Genomic DNA, 18,224 nt, shown 5'->3' with positions numbered 1-18,224 from the left:
CAGTTGACACATTGGCCCACTATGACACCTCATCATGTAACAATATTCATTCTTTCCTTCCTGTTAAGTATTTCCTGACTCACTGCAGTCCTTTCCCTACTATTCCTGCATATTCCTCTGGTTTCTGAACTTGTCTTTTGTATGGTACGGTGTCGAAACCCTTCTTACAGTTCAAAAAAGATGCAATTTAACCATCTCCTGTATTCTGTAACCTTCTCGTGGAACTTAAGTAGATTTGTGACACAAGATTTCCCATCTCTGAAGCCATGCGGATTGTCATGTATGAGCCCAGTCCTTTGTGTGTGCTTCAGTACTCTTCTGCTGATAATCTTCTCCAAGTTATTAAATGTTATACATGTCAGTAACGCTGGTCTGTACTTTAATGCTGCCTGTCAGTATCCTTTCTTAAAAAATGGAAGATTTGCTGTATTCCACACCTTAGGTAGTTATCCTGTTTCGACATATTTATTGAAGACTGCTGATAGCGGCACACACAGTTCCTCTGCTCTCTCTCAGGACACATAGAGATGTTATCTGGGCTCACCGCCCTCGAGGAATCTAGTTCACCTAGCAGTTTCTTCACCTCGTCCTCCTTGGTTATGCGCAATGTATCCAGCACTTGTTGATGCACCCTACCTCCTAGGTTTTCTGGAAGCATATCTGTCTCCACTGTGAATACTTATCCAAATCTTGTGTTAAGTTCTTCACAGACATCCTGGTCACTCTTTCTGAGTTCCTCCCCTTCCTTCCTCAGCCTGATTACCTGGTCCTTGACTGTTGTTTTCCTCCTGATGTGACTGTATAACAACTTTCATTCAGATTTATGGTAGTGGGGGCTGGGGGAGAGAGAGACCTGGCAGGATACTATTGGAGACCGCTGTGAAGATAAATTTTGTGATGGAGGGACTGAGGGTGCGGAGTGTAGTTTGTTTTGGGGTTATTGTATTTGATTTTGGGAGAGGGGGTAGGGGGTTAAAGGTGTTTGTGAATGGGTGCTGGTCCTCCTGAGTCTGAGCTCCCATGCTTGTCTCTAGCCTGGTCTTATTTATTTTTTTTTTTTTTTGGCTGCCTGTGGTACTTTTGATGTTTGGCGAACTGGTCTTTTCACTGTTCAAACAAGCTGTTCTCATTGCTTCTACTGTAGTATACACAGTAACACGCCAGATTGTACGGTTAGTTACTAACAGTGCTTAGCTTCGGCTAAGCGCCCATACTTATCTTGGGTCTAGCTCCGTGGTAAAGTACTGTGGACTCTGATAGAGTTAGCAGGTTCGAGTCCTGCTGTGGATGTAAAGACAGTGTTTGTAAGATTGTAAATAATGTCGCCTGTTTGCGAATTGTTAAGCATTTCATATATATATATATATATATATATATATATATATATATATATATATATATATATATATATATATATATATATATATATATATATATATATATTACCTGGAGTTTACCTGGAGAGAGTTCCGGGGGTCAGCGCCCCCGCGGCCCGGTCTGTGACCAGGCCTCCTGGTGGATCAGAGCCTGATCAACCAGGCTGTTGCTGCTGGCTGCACGCAAACCAACGTACGAGACACAGCCCGGCTGATCCGCAACTGACTTTAGGTGCTTGTCCAGTGCCAGCTTGAAGACTGCCAGGGGTCTGTTGGTAATCCCCCTTATGTGTGCTGGGAGGCAGTTGAACAGTCTCGGGCCCCTGACACTTATTGTATGGTATCTTAACGTGCTAGTGACACCCCTGCTTTTCATTGGGGGGATGGTGCATCGTCTGCCAAGTCTTTTGCTTTCGTAGTGAGTGATTTTCGTGTGCAAGTTCGGTACTAGTCCCTCTAGGATTTTCCAGGTGTATATAATCATGTATCTCTCCCTCCTGCGTTCCAGGGAATACAGGTTTAGGAACCTCAAGCGCTCCCAATAATTGAGGTGTTTTATCTCCGTTATGCGTGCCGTGAAAGTTCTCTGTACATTTTCTAGGTCGGCAATTTCACCTGCCTTGAAAGGTGCTGTTAGTGTGCAGCAATATTCCAGCCTAGATAGAACAAGTGACCTGAAGAGTGTCATCATGGGCTTGGCCTCCCTAGTTTTGAAGGTTCTCATTATCCATCCTGTCATTTTTCTAGCAGATGCGATTGATACAATGTTACGGTCCTTGAAGGTGAGATCCTCCGACATGATCACTCCCAGGTCTTTGACGTTGGTGTTTCGCTCTATTTTGTGGCCAGAATTTGTTTTGTACTCTGATGAAGATTTAATTTCCTCATGTTTACCATATCTGAGTAATTGAAATTTCTCATCGTTGAACTTCATATTGTTTTCTGCAGCCCACTGAAAGATTTGGTTGATGTCTGCCTGGAGCTTTGCAGTGTCTGCAATGGAAGACACTGTCATGCAGATTCGGGTGTCATCTGCAAAGGAAGACACGGTGCTGTGGCTGACATCCTTGTCTATGTCGGATATAAGGATGAGGAACAAGATGGGAGCGAGTACTGTGCCTTGTGGAACAGAGCTTTTCACCGTAGCTGCCTCGGACTTTACTCTGTTGACGACTACTCTCTGTGTTCTGTTAGTGAGGAAATTATAGATCCATCGACCGACTTTTCCTGTTATTCCTTTAGCACGCATTTTGTGCGCTATTACGCCATGGTCACACTTGTCGAAGGCTTTTGCAAAGTCTGTATATATTACATCTGCATTCTTTTTGTCTTCTAGTGCATTTAGGACTTTGTCGTAATGGTCCAATAGTTGAGACAGACAGGAGCGACCTGTTCTAAACCCATGTTGCCCTGGGTTGTGTAACTGATGGGTTTCTAGATGGGTGGTGATCTTGCTTCTTAGGACCCTTTCAAAGATTTTTATGATATGGGATGTTAGTGCTATTGGTCTGTAGTTCTTTGCTGTTGCTTTACTGCCCCCTTTGTGGAGTGGGGCTATGTCTGTTGTTTTTAGTAACTGTGGGACGACCCCCGTGTCCATGCTCCCTCTCCATAGGATGGAAAAGGCTCGTGATAGGGGCTTCTTGCAGTTCTTGATGAACACAGAGTTCCATGAGTCTGGTCCTGGGGCAGAGTGCATGGGCATGTCATTTATCGCCTGTTCGAAGTCATTTGGCGTCAGGATAACATCGGATAGGCTTGTGTTAATCAAATTTTGTGGCTCTCTCATAAAAAAATCATTTTGATCTTCGACTCTCAGTCTGGTTAGCGGCTTGCTAAAAACTGAGTCATATTGGGACTTGAGTAGCTCACTCATTTCCTTGCTGTCATCTGTGTAGGACCCATCTTGTTTAAGTAGGGGCCCAATACTGGACGTTGTTCTCGATTTTGATTTGGCATAGGAGAAGAAATACTTTGGGTTTCTTTCGATTTCATTTATGGCTTTTAGTTCTTCCCGCGATTCCTGACTCCTAAAGGATTCTTTTAGCTTAAGTTCGATGCTTGCTATTTCTCTGACCAGTGTCTCCCTACGCATTTCAGATATATTGACCTCTTTTAGCCGCTCTGTTATTCTTTTCTGTCGCTTGTAAAGGGAGCGCCTGTCTCTTTCTGTTTTACATCTACTCCTCCTTTTTCTTAGAGGAATAAGCCTTGTGCATACATCGAGTGCCACCGAGTTAATCTGTTCTAGGCATAAGTTGGGGTCTGTGTTGCTTAGTATATCTTCCCAGCTTATATCGGTTAGGACTTGGTTTACTTGGTCCCGCTTTATGTTTTTGTTATTGAAGTTGAATTTGGTGAATGCTCCCTCGTGACTAATCTCATTATGTCGGTCTGGGGCTCCGCGCATACATGACTGAACCTCAATTATGTTGTGATCTGAGTATATTGTTTTTGATATGGTGATATTTCTTATCAGATCATCATTGTTAGCGAAGATGAGGTCTAGTGTATTCTCCAGTCTAGTAGGCTCTATTATTTGCTGGTTTAAATTGAATTTTGTGCAGAGATTTAGAAGCTCGCGTGAGTGTGAGTTTTCATCAGAGCTGCCTCCTGGTGTTATTACTGCAACAATATTATTTGCTATATTCCTCCATTTTAGGTGCCTTAAGTTGAAATCCCCCAGGAGCAAGATGTTGGGTGCAGGAGCTGGAAGATTTTCCAGACAGTGGTCAATTTTTAACAGCTGTTCCTGGAATTGCTGGGATTTTGCATCCGGAGGCTTGTAGACTACCACAATGACTAGGTTTTGGTTCTCGACCTTTACTGCTAAAACTTCCACTACGTCATTTGAGGCATTAAGCAGTTCTGTGCAAACAAGTGACTCTGCAATGTACAGGCCAACCCCCCCCCTTTTGCCTGTTCACTCTGTCACATCTGTATAGGTTGTAACCTGGGATCCATATTTCATTGTCCAAGTGATCCTTTATGTGGGTCTCAGTGAAAGCCGCGAACATTGCCTTTGCCTCTGCAAGCAGTCCACGGATGAAAGGTATTTTGTTGTTTGTTGCTGGCTTTAGACCCTGTATATTTGCAAAGAAGAATGTTATCGGACTGGTGGTATTGTTGGTACTGGGGGGGGGATTTTTTTCCGGCATTAGTATCTGTATCTGTTGGTTTGGAGTGGAGGCCATCGACTGTGGTTCCACTCCAGGAATGACTGGATTTGGTGTACGATTTCTGCCATTTCCTGCCAGTTTTTTTTCCTTCCTGGCACTAAAAAACCTCTCCCTCTTGAGTGGCTGTGGCTACCCAGGTTTTCCCATGGCCTGGATGTTTTGTATCTTTTTGTCCCCTTTAGATGGTATGCCTGGCAATTTAAGTTATAGCACAGTCTTTCCTGTACTGAAGAGGTACACATTTCAGGGTGAAAAAGCTTACAGGAAGGGAGTTTGCATTTTCCTGTTGTCATATGGGCATGGCATTTTCTAGGGTGGTCATAGTTGCATGTCCCATCTGTTTTTCCAGATTTCCCATGCCAGCAGATACCAAGTGCATAGTATGTGCACAGGCTTGGTTTCCGCTTGCCTTGGGTTTCTGTGACTGTATTTCCTGTTGGTGCATGTTTCCCTGTCTTACTTCTATCCTCCCTAGCACCAACAATGGAGCTCCCACCAGTTGTTTTTGGTAATTTATCCTCACTATTGCTATTGGAGTCCTCTTGTTTGCTATTTCCTGCGGTATTTCTAGTTTGCAATATTGGTTTTATCTTATCTTTGACTACACTTGTTTCCCTACTATGGCTCCTGTCCCCTATGAGGTCATTTATATGTATTCCTTCCTGCGTATAATTCCCGACTACCTGGACAAAATCTCCAGCTTCACCATTACTGTCTCCCAGGACAGTATCTCCAGCTTCACCATTACTGTCTCCCAGGACAGCACCTCCAGCTTTACTATTACTGTCTCCCAGGACATCACCTCCAGCCTTACAGTTTGTGACTACATGGCCAGTATCAAGGGCAGTACCATTCAGCCCAGACTTTTTATGTTCCCATCTGTTGTAGAAAGCTTCCAGGTTTTCTATGAAAGCAGCTTTGATGTTGTCCTCTTTTAATACCCTTGTGATTTTAGTCCACAGAGTTTCCTCATTTGGGCATACCCAGAAACACTTCTCTGTTTTAATACTGCTTGTAGCTAGTTCTGGGATATCTGCACAAGGGGCGTGACACCAATTTCCACAAAAATGACAATTTATCCATGTGGAAGCCCGTTTGTTTGACTGACCACAGACTACACACAGCTTCATAATGATTTGAATGGTTGATTTACTGCAATTCTACTAGCAACCTCTTGAATATTATATTAATAACCTTAAATGAAGCTCTAGCTATTTGTATTTCTGTTTCTAACTCTTTTTGTATATTGGACAGCTTACCGTCACGTTCCTGATTTTTAATGTTTGTGTTTATAAGGGCGCCTACAACCCCATCCGTTTACAGTCTGCTTTATTGTCCAACGAAACTGTTTGAAACCAGTCCCGGGTTCGGACCAGTCAAGGGTTCGGACCAGTCAAGGGTCCGGACCAGTCGATCTGCTCTGATCAGTGGGTCACTTATTTAAAACATACTGGTCGGTGATTTGAGCTAACACATGAAGGATCTACTGGAAATTATCTACCCGAGTAAGATGTGATTTGACTGATACAAAAGTATAACTTGCGTGTTGAAGAGCCGGTGATATCTTTCAGCTCCTACAATGACGAACGGTCACCTCCTTGTTTATCAATCACTGTATCTGGCTTTTCTATTTTTTTTTTCCGTCTCCACCGCAATAAATGCTATATTATCACTATAGTTGACTGGTGCAAATTTTGGAGGAAGGACGCTTTTTCTGTAGTAATAATTGCTTCTCGTTGTGTATATTGCGACCGCTGGTAACTACAGGTTATATGAAATTCACAGTAACGTCTCGTATTTCAAGAAAAGAAGGTAGAGGTTGTTTTGATAAAGACCTGCCTCGCATGAGCCAGTAGGCCTTCTACAGTGTTCCTCCATTCTTATGTTCTTATGACATTCCTCAGGTCACGTGCGTCACATCTCACTCTCCGCCTATATATATAATGTCTTTCTACCTCTGTATGTTAGAAGTGATCAAGGTCCCAGGACCGAAACGTTTTCTAATAAATATGTTATAGTGTTTGCTTACGTGTCTTTCTAAACCAACTTGTCGGTATTTATTACCAAGGTTTATACCATATATATATATATATATATATATATATATATATATATATATATATATATATATATATATATATATATATATATATATATATATATATATATATGTCGTGCTGAATAGGTAAGACTTGCAACTTTGGCTTAAATAGCAATGCTCTTCTTGCTGAATAAGGCACGCAAAAATTTGTGTATGTAATAATTTCGCAAAAGTCATTCTTACTCTAAATAAAAAATATATTTCATTGTATTTGTTTATTATTAAACTTATCAAAATATATTTAGGTGGATTAGGCTAAATTAAACTGCGCTTGTTATAATAAAGTTAGGTTAGTTTTCTAAGGTTCATTTGATACAAAATTATTAATTTTTACATTAATATCTTTAAACGTATAAGAGAAAATTTTAGGAAGGACTTAATTTTAAATGGGTTCTTGCTAGCTGACCAATTTCACCTATTCGGCACGACATATTATATATATATATATATATATATATATATATATATATATATATATATATATATATATATATATATATATATATATATATATATATATTATTACATAATATGGCACAGAAGATTTAAGAGATACATTGTTGATATAAAGGTGGCATATATATATATATATATATATATATATATATATATATATATATATATATATATATATATATATATATATATATACATGTTGTTACGTGTGTATCACCGATTATAAGGCGAAAATCTCATCCAGCTCCTCAGAGCTGGGGCGTGTGCCCAAAATGCAGCATGCATTACCTCTGGTGTAAATTGTGGGACCCATAGCCTCGGAGAAGTGCATAAAAAGGCTTCAAGTAAGAATATTTGGATTTCTTCCTTAAGCCGTTTGAATATTCCACTTCCCCTACCACCCCATCTTTTAATATATATTTTTTTTACCAATAGGAATATTTTATTACATAATATGGTACAGAAGATTTAAGAGATACATTGTTGATATAAAGGTGGCATATAAGGTACATGTTGTTACGTGTGTATCACCGATTATAAGGCGAAAATCTCATCCAGCTCCTCAGAGCTGGGGCGTGTGCCCAAAATACAGCAGGCATTACCCCTTTCAACAGCCGCACTGAGCCGCTGGAACAGAAAACTAGCTGCCCTGGGATCCCTAGTTACCCTGATGAGTCTTTTTCCTAGCGCCCTTGAGGAATTTAGATGCACTCTTTCCCCATGAGCCAAGGGTCTCGGAGCCTATGGGAACAAACATATAATGATGGGCAAGTTCTCCATATTTTCTAGACTTTTGGGACTCCCTGAAGCTGGCAGCTGCCCCTCCTTCCTCCCTGGTGTATTGGAGATAGGTATCTGCCACGGTAGATGCACATGTATAGTCCCACACCACCTGCTTCCCATCTGTCCAGGCTTGAAGGGTGATACCATCTGGACGCATCTGGCTGCCATCAGATCTGCATAGTTGGGGTGGCTCCCTTACTGCTGGGCATCCAGCTGTTGTGAGGCTCCTCTTGATAATGTTATTAACCTCCTCATGTCTTGCAATCTTTCCCTCGGATTTGCGGTACACAAGACCGTGGTACCCGAATCGGTCTGCTGCTTCACTGCCACAAATACACCTGTGTTCGGCGAGAATAGGGGCGGCAAGTCGAAGGGGAACACCGATGCGGATGGTCTGTGGGTCGAGGCGTGTGCCAAGGCTGGAGTTGGGAACAGCCAACAGAAAATCCCCAGCATGAGGGGCTCTCACTGGCAGGAGGCGGGCTCTATCCTTCCCTGACACACTCTGAAGCATTGTTGAGGCTATATTTTCCACTATTGGACCATCCCAGTGCGACTGTTTGTAGTTGTTGGGGGGAGCAGGTCTGGTTTCAGAGCCCGTTAGATTATCCCAGATCATTGCTCCGTCAATGAATTTTTGGTCCTGGACCCCTCAAGGAAGGTTCCTTGATGTTGGTGAGGGGCTCTTGATTTAGGGAATTGGATCTGTGCTCCAGTTCCCCAAATTAAGCCTGAATGCCTTCCACATCCCCCCCCCAGGCGCTGTATAATCCTCCTGGTTTAGCGCTTCCCCCTTGATTATAATAATAATAATTTGGTCCTGGACTCCAATCTTGTCCCTAAGATGTTCAGGGAGAATCGCTGCTACAAGCTCTCTGGATGCAATACACGAGAACAGAAAAGCAGGTAACGCAATCTGTGATGACTTGCGGACACCAATGCCTCCTAGTCTGACTGGAAGTGTAGCTTGGTTCCACTGCCCGTCTTCTAGAGTAAGGTTAAGTAATTTCGTAAAAATCTGCCTCAGAATACTGTCATATTCGTGCAGTATAGGGTTATCATATGAAGGTGCACATCTTAGGAAATATGTCAACCTGGGCAGACTCAAGCACTTTGTGAGAAGGTACAAGGCATCGTGGGTGTCCAGATTGCCTATTCGTTGTTCCATTCTCCTTAACTCTTCCAATTTCTTCCTGAGAATTGTGTCAATGGCATTGCTTCCCAGAGGTGCTCCTAGCAAGACACTATTTGTGGGGGCAATGACTGCTGCTCCTGGTAGTTTTGATCTCACTGCATTTATCACTTGTTGACTGTTTAGTTAGTTTAATATGTTTATTATGCACCCCATACCCATCCTGTGGGCGGTAGTCAAAGGATTACAGAGGTACATAATTGGTCCAGGGACTGGGCCTCAAAGTTTTGATAGCTGAGCAAGTTACAGAGGTAATGAATTCACAATTTACAAAGGTAATGAACTCACAATTTACAAAGGTAATGAACTCCAGGTAGGTCTAGTCACAATCATGACAAGTTACAAAGGTTTGTTGACTGACTGAGATGATTTCACATTAGGATGGATTCAGGACGAGACCCATTTCCTGTCCCCGTGTCATTACCTGTGTAAGGTCATGTAGGAGGGACTCCTTTGTACCTGCTGTCAAGTGAAATTTATGACTGACATGTCATGCATAGATTAATTCCTCACAAATTCTATTAATAAATTAAAATCATTTATGTAACTCTGAACTTATATTCATATTAAAATCAATACTATTTTCTCTCGACTATATTTCTCTCAACTATACACCTGCAATCGTTAGGAACCACTCAGGAACATTAGCTACGAATTACAGTCACAAATAACCACTTAAGAACATTAGCTACGAATCACAGTCACAAATAACCACTCAGCAACACCGGTTGCCTTTCTAAATGCTCTGGAAATACTCACAAACACCACTTATCATTCACGGTCATCAGCAACTGTTCTGAAAATGTATGAGGAACTCATCAGCACAATCTGCTACTAGCAGCAACTCAGAACACTAACATCTATCAGGAACACTAGCTACCACTCACAGTCACAAACATCTCTTAAGAATACCGATAACCACTCAGCAGCACTAGCTACGATTCACAGACCCCTCAAGGAAGGTTCCTTGATGTTGGTGAGGGGCTCTTGATTTAGGGAATTGGATCTGTGCTCCAGTTCCCCGAATTAAGCCTGAATGCCTTCCACATCCCCCCCCTAGGCGCTGCATAATCCTCCGGGTTTAGCGCTTCCCCCTTGATTATAATAATAATAATAATACGATTCACAGAAAAAACAACATCTCAGGAACATCAGCTATTGCTGATGTTCCTGAGCAAAGACTCAGGAACATTAGCTGCGACTTACAGTCATTAACACTCAGGAAAATACGCTCCACTCAGAGTCAGTATCAATTACTCTAGAACACTAGCTATTATTCACTGTCGCTAGCAAACCCCAGGAACACCTGCAACCACTCACGAACACAAAGTACCTCTCACAGTCAATATCAGTTACTCAGAACACTAGCTGTCGCTCAGTCACTAGCAACCACTGAAGAACCATAGCTACCAACACATCATCACCTGTAGCCTGCACGTTCCTCCTCTGCAGCATAGTGTTCACTAGAGCAACTTCGGCAGCTACGTCCTCATCTTTGTCTACTTCGTCCCCAGCGTTCACCTGAGCCTCCACACGGCCTCTCACTCGCCACCACATCTTCCTAAGGGTGACAAAATTAAGAGTGAGTTACTTCATTTATTTGCTAATATACTGTTCATTCGGCGCAAATGGTGCAAGTCTGAATACAGTTCGCTGGTGTAAAAACAGATACGGTGTGACGAGCTCTGCAGCAAATGAATATTTCTTGCAAGAAGAATAACAGAAAGGTAATAAATTTTGTATTGAAATAACTGAGAAAAGGCAAACTAGTAAATGATTTAGTCGTACGGTATGTTGTGTAGGCAACATAAATCGAAGGGAATTACAGTTTTTGTGTGTGTAGTGGTATGGCCTTGACTGATTGAAGTCAGAAACCATTTTATCTACTTAAAGAATGGACTTCTGATATTATTATTACTTGGGGTTTATAGACATTACAAAGTGAGACTGACATTTGTTGATTAATTTACAATCACACAAAACAGAGCAACATGTAGTACATCAGATATCTGATGTACTACAAGAAAATGAATTGTTTATCACTAAATATTTTTCACACGTTCCATCATAAATTTAAAAATAATCACTTAATACCTGATTCCTCGCAAAATATCCAACCTCAGTCTATTATCAGTTGAACGTTACACTGATCAATAAAAAAAATCGTTGCCAAAGATACTGGAAGGTATTTAGGTATTTTGGTGTTGCTGAATTCGATAATGGCGGCAGGTTTTTCAAATTGGCTCTGATTTGTGACAAATTGTATATTCAGATAGTTTTTTCAAAGATCAGAATTTTATTTTTAAATCATGTAATATTTAACGAAAGTTCCATCAAAAATGATCACGTGAGTGTATTGAAGCCTTTTTTGTTATTTGTCCCAGATAAACATGAGTTCTTCACGAAGAGTCTGATTAAACAATTCTAATGCATTTTGCTACGTTTTTGGCAAACGCTGCAAAAAAAAAAAAAAAAAAAATATCAGAAATTTTGTATAGCAAGCTTATCTTGCATATTGTAATAATGTTGGTACAATTACCGATAATATGTAAAGTAAAAGGGCACAAGTGCAACTAATGTGACATTTTATTGTGGCAACCTTTCGCTCTCCAGGAGCTTTGTTAAGCCGTTACGGCTTGACAAAGCTCCTGGAGAGCGAAACGTTGCCACAATAAAAATTTCACATTAGTTGCACTTGTGTCCTTTTACTTTACTTATCTTGCATATTTTAGAGTTGGCACTTGGAGACAAAGACAAGTTTTGAGCTCCTCATACAGTCTGTAGAACTATCCCCAAGTTGGTGTAATATCATTGACCAGAAAAATGAGTGTTGCCAGTTAATCACTGCAGCTTGATAAGCTGAAACATTACTAGAGTCAAATTTCTGTGTATCATTAACCTCTGAATGCATGTTTCTCACTACACCTCATAGGATTGGTTTGGAATGTATAATTCAGGCTTGTTGGACGCACTGCGTCCAATAAGCCTGACCCGCTGAAGACCTACACAAATTTAGCTCCTATATTTCCAGAAACACTGACACAATGTGACCCATAAACTTTCTATATTAATGCCCTCTGAGTTTAATGGGCATTTTATATTATGATACAAGTTTCTTGACAACTCAAAATACAAATAACTCACATATAGGAGAGTGAAACTAGTCCAAGTCGGACCGAAACGTCGTCCAAGTTGGACCGAAATTTCGTCATAAGTTTCATTCTCATGTGTGTGAGTTATTGGTGTATTGTTCGATATTGTGCCTTTATTTTCTCTCCTTGACAACTCAGTTGGAACTCACGAAAATATACTGGTGTACCCAGCTTCAATAACGACCAGGATTGCGAAGAAGACGACCCCGTTGATGAAGAGTGTGAGCAGGTCAGGTGCCATGGCATACTTGTCTAGCATGAAGTACGACTTTTCCTCAAAGCATTTCTTATGGCCAACTTCTGCGCACATTGCTAAGGGAGGTTAATTCACAGTAGATAAGTACAATGAGTTACATGTCGCATATACTTGTCAAATATAGTATATTTACAACATATACACAACGTTAATATACAGAGCTACAGAAATACACACACATACACACACACACACACACACACACACACACACACACACACACACACACACACACACACACACACACACACACACACACACACACACACACACAGGTTTGTACCCAAGGGTAACAGAAATAACGAGACCAGGATGAGCCCTTGGTTCACTCAAAGGTGTAGAGAAGCCCAAACCAAGTGTGCTGTTAGTTTAATATGTTTATTATGCACCCCATACCCATCCTGTGGGCGGTAGTCAAAAGATTACAGAGGTACATAATGGGTCCAGGGACTGGGCCTCAAAGTTTTGATAGCTGAGCAAGCTACAGAGGCAATGAACTCACAATTTACAAAGGTAATGAACTCACAATTTACAAAGGTAATGAACTCCAGGTAGGTCTAGTCACAATCATTACAAGTTACAAAGGTATTTACAGATTACAGAGGTACACAATGGGTCCAGGGACCGGGCTCCAAAGTTTTGATGGCTGAACTAGGTACAAGGTAATGAACTCACAAGTTACAAAGGTAATGAACTCACAAGTTACAAAGGTAATGAATACTGTAAGAATGGTTACTTACGTTTATACATGGCTGCAATCATGAACAAATTTTAGAGTAATGAGCAATTCACACTTCCACACCCGGTCACAACTGTAGTGAGTTATTGGTGCAAATGTTGATTGCTGAGTCTCTCTCTCTCTCACACACACACACACACACACACACACACATACAAATTCATACACACACACACATAAACACACACACACACACACACACACAAACTCATACACACACGCACACACACTCATACTCACACACACTCATACACACACTCACACTCATACACACACACACTCATACTCACACACACACACACACACACACACACACACACACACACACACACACACACACACACATGCACACATGTGGTAATGCTTTATTTACAGCTAGCAAAGTCAGGGTATTTCTCCAGAATGGTCTGTAATATACCACTGTGGATAAAATACTTAGCCATTTCTTGAACACTTCTGAGTGAGTTGTTTCTAAATTCATTAATTTTATCGCACTCCAGTACATAATGACGCAGGGTGTGCTGGCGAATGGAAGCAGCATAAAAATCAAAGGACCCAGGAGAATATGGAGAGCAGTCATAGAGCCAGAAATGAATATGCACAGGTAAGAAGGGAGGCTCAACGACAGTACGAAAATGACATAGCAGCGAAAGTCAAATCTGGAGAAAAACAACAGTCAATGACCAGGTAATCAGGCTGAGGAAGGAAGGAGGGAAGACCACACGAAACGAAAGAGAAGTATCAGACGAGCTCAACATGAGATTCAAAGATGTGTTCACAGAATAGACAGAAGGGACTCCTGAGGTGGGGTACACCATCAAGTGTTGGACACAATACATACAACCAAGGAAGAAGTGAAGAGGCTGCTAAACGAGCTAGATCCCTCAAAGGCAATGGGGCCAGATAATATCTCTCCATGGGTTCTGAGAGAGAGAGAGCAGAGGCGCTGTGTATGACTAACACCAATCTTCCACACATCTATCGAAACAGGGTGACTACCTAAGGTATAGAAGAGAGTAAATGTAGTCCCATTTTTTTTTTTTTTTTTTTTTTTTTTTTTGAAAGGAGACAGACATGAAGCATGAAACTATGGACCAGTATCACTCACATGTACAGTATGCAAAGTCATGGAGAAGATTATCAAGAGAAGAGTGGTGGAGCACCTAGAAAGGAATGAGCTTATCAACGGAATCAACACAGTTTCAGGGACAGGAAATCCTGTGTCACAAACCTACTGGAGTTCTATGACAGAATGACAGCAGTAAGACATGAGAGAGAGAGAGAGAGGAGTGGGTAGACTGCGTTTTCTTCGACTGTAAGAAGGCTACAAAGGGATCTGGACAGGCCGCATGCCTGGTCCAGAAACTGGCTGCTGGAGTTCAACCCCACCAAGTACAAAGTCATGAAGATTAGGATTAGGGAAGAGCAAACAAGACTGCAGGTGGAGTACAATCTAGGGGGCTAGAGATTACAAACCTCACTCAAGGAAAAGGCTCTTGGGGTGAATATAGCACTGGACACATCTGAGGTGCACTTAAACCAAATAAGATATATGCAGAGGCTATAACAGACGACAGTGGTGCCTAGGAAAGGATGAGAAGGAAAAATGACTGACCACCGAGTACAGGGACAACAGATAGAGAATATATTGAAGATAGGAAAGCTGTGATGGAGGCAACTAAATCGAATCAGGGGTTGCAAACGGAAATGCAGTGGAAGTATAAAAGGGAGAGTTCAAGGAAAAACTTATGAAGCAAGAAAACAGGGGGGGGGAGATAAAAGTGAATAAAAGTATCATGAAAGCAATAGGAGAGGGTGGCATTACTCAGCTGACAAATTTTATGAGAATAGGAGGGTTTGAAAGTGAAGGAAACCGGCCAGTCAAAAAGTAATTTTCAAGGTAGAATCAGCTCGAAACAGCATCCTGCAGAAGAAAGCACGACTAACGGACATATCGGCATACTGAAGGGCTCACCTCGACCACGACAGAACACGAGGAGAAAGGCAGAAACTGAGAGGGTGCAAAGCTGCAAGGAAGAAAGAGATGCAAAGATGGAAATGGGCAGGAGAACTCAGACTCAGGAGAAAGAGCAAATACAACTTCCCTCAGACTCACCTACAGAAGGCCCTCAACCCTGACAACCCCAATGCAACCAAACAATTTAACCCAAAATCCACATGTTGCACCCACTGCCCCCACTCCTCACATCACAAACTCCACCTTCACAGAAACCTTGCATAGTTCCTCGCTAGGTCTCCCACTTCTTGAACCTCAATGTACCCTCATGACTACAGTTTTAGAAAAGAAGTTGAAGGTTTGAAATGAAAATGCTGATGGAATAACAAATAAATGTGCAGAGTGGCATGACAGAATCAAGGAGGCATCCCCAGACACCATAGCACTTATGGGGAATTCTAAAAGCTAAGTCTATTGAAAGACATAAAATGAAATATACTTAGCTTTAATGAATTCAACCTTCTCACAGCTACATCCAAGAAGGCCCCTTTGTTGTGAATTTGAAGGTGTATAAGAACGAGTTTTAGGTATATAGATGAACAAGAGTCAAAAATGCACTAGTCACTATTGTCCCTTTGTCCTTTCAGGTAAGGGGGCGATGCCCAAGTGATGCATATTACTTGTCTGTCTCTTGAATCCAATCTGATCTGCACAGCACCCCTCACCTGCTCCCTACTAGGATATGTTGAAATGAGTGTGATTTCTCTCCTTGCTAAACATCGTCACAATATTCAATACAAGATGGTAGATTTTTTGTTATCTAGCTATAGACCACAATTCATCATAGTCCCACATTGTAGGTAAAGTGGTGCAAGGTTTTTCTTTAATTTTCCTGCTAAGGGAAAGAGAGTCAATACTCTCGTTTCACTGTCGCTAGTATTTGTGAACACTGATCTCTAGCAAGAAGAGTATGGCATGACTATGACATTGGTTGATGCTGGTATCAACATGCAGATCAAATTAAAATGTTTACCAGGAAGTAAGAGAGGCCATTAGCCCCTCTTCTGGGAGAGCTGAGTCCCTCAACTTCCTCAGGGGGCTGAAGGGGGTTGAGAGGGCCGAGAGATACCCCCTTTCTGGAGAATTTTCTCCACATCACTCACAGAAACGAAACTCACCAGGCTGATAAAAGATGCAGTCTTTCTACCCAGATGTCAGATCCTGAAGAAAGGTAGAGAGGCAGAGAGGGGGTGGAGTTGCACTGCTCATAAAAAATAGGTTCGGATTTAAGGAAATGGAAGGAATGGATGGACTGGGCAAAAGAGACTACATAGTAGGAAAAATTCAGTCTGGGGGCCTTAAAGAGGTAATTCCAGTGATATACAACATGCCACAGAGCTGCAGGAGGCCATGAGAAGAATATGAAGAAAACAAAGGAGCAGTGGTGGACACACTAGCTGAGGTGGCCAGAAAAGTTCACATGAGAAGAGCAGAGTTACCAGTTATAGGTGATTTCAGTCACAAGGAGATTAACTGGGAAAACGTGGAGACAAATGGGATGGAGGGGGGGGATCCTGAAATATAGGGAGCCAAGACGATGAATGTGGTACTGGAAAAACTCATGCAGCAATATTTTAGGGATACTACCAGAGAGAGGTGAGGATGAACCAGCAAAACTGGACCTCGTATTCACTTTGAGCAGTTCGGACTTCGAGGACATCATGTACAAAAGGCCCCTCGGAGCTAGTGATCACTTAGTTCTGAGCTTTGAATGCATATTAGAGTTACAAGTGGAGAAGGTAGCAGGAATAGGATGGGAGAAGCCAAACTACAAAAAAAGGGACTACATGGGCATGTGGAACTTTCTGTAAGAGCTTCAGTGGGTAAGAGAATTAGTAGGAAAATCAGTAAACGAATTAATCGACTATGTGACAAGCAAATTCAAGGAGGGAGTGGAGAGGTTTGTTCCCAAGGAAAATAGAAATATTGGGAAGACCAGAGCGAGCCCTTGGTTCACCCAAAGGTGTAGGAAGGCAAAAACTAAGTGTGCTAGAGAATGGAAAAAGTACAGAAGTCAAAGGACCCGGAAAATAAAGATATTAGTTGAAGAGCCAGAAATAAGTATGGACAGATAAGGAGGGAGGCCCAGCAGCAATACGAAAATGACATAGTGTCGAAAGTCAAGTCTGACCTGAAGCTGTTGTATACCCACATCAGGAGGAAAACAGCAGTCAGCTTGAGGAAGGATGGTGGGGCGTTCACAAGAAATAATCAAGAAGTATGCTAGAAGCTCAACATGAGATTTAAAGAAGTATATACAGTGGAGACAGGAAGGATTCCAGGAAGTCAAAACAGGGGAGTACACCAACAAGTGCTGGATGAAATACGCACAACCAAGGAGGAGGTGACGAGGCTGTTACATAAACTTGATGCCTTAAAGTCGGTGGGACCGCTAAACGTCTATACATGGGTCCTTAGAAAGGGAACAGAGATGCTGTGTGTGCCACTAACAACACTCTTCAACATCCACTGAAACTGGGCAACTACCTCAGGTATGTAAGGCAGCAAATATAGTCCCAATTTTTAAGACAGGAGACAGACTCGAGGCATTAAACTACAGCCCAGTGTCACTGACGTGTAAAGTATGCAAAGTCATGGAAATTCTCAGCAGGAGAGTGGTGGAACACCAAGAAAGAAACAAGCTTATGAATGACAACCAGCACTGTTTCAGGAAAGGGAAATCCTGTGTCACAAACCTACTGTAGTTTTATGCCTAGGTAACAGAAGTAAGACATAAGAGAGAGAGGTGCATAGAATGCATTTCCTTGGAGTGCGAGAAGGCCTTTGACACAGTCCCTCACAAGAGATTAGTGAAAAAGCTAGAGGAACAGGTACACATAGGAAGAAAGGCAATGCAATGGATCAGAGAATACTTTGAAGGGTGGCAACAACGAGTCGTGGTACGCAGCAAGGTGTCAGAGTGGGCGCATGTGACGAGCGGGGTTCCACAAGGGCCAGTCCTAGGACCAGTGC

At 41.9% G+C, this 18,224-nt stretch overlaps 1 protein-coding gene across 1 annotated transcript in view; it reads right to left on the bottom strand.

Moving 5' to 3' along the window:
• The window catches only part of LOC128686029 (phospholipid-transporting ATPase ABCA3), a gene marked incomplete at its 3' end in the record, with an annotated part of 363,040 nt that overhangs the window by 31,175 nt on the left and 313,641 nt on the right, over nt 1-18,224 (bottom strand). The window contains 2 exon segments of the mRNA XM_070083443.1: nt 10,512-10,648; nt 12,389-12,551. Coding sequence (XP_069939544.1) covers nt 10,512-10,648; nt 12,389-12,551 — 300 coding nt within the window.

The sequence above is a fragment of the Cherax quadricarinatus genome, chromosome 9 (assembly GCF_038502225.1).
Source record: "Cherax quadricarinatus isolate ZL_2023a chromosome 9, ASM3850222v1, whole genome shotgun sequence".
Taxonomy (NCBI): Eukaryota; Metazoa; Arthropoda; class Malacostraca; order Decapoda; family Parastacidae; genus Cherax; species Cherax quadricarinatus.
The sequence above is the reverse complement of the archived record's forward strand: the minus strand, read 5'-3'. Positions and strand labels throughout refer to the sequence as shown.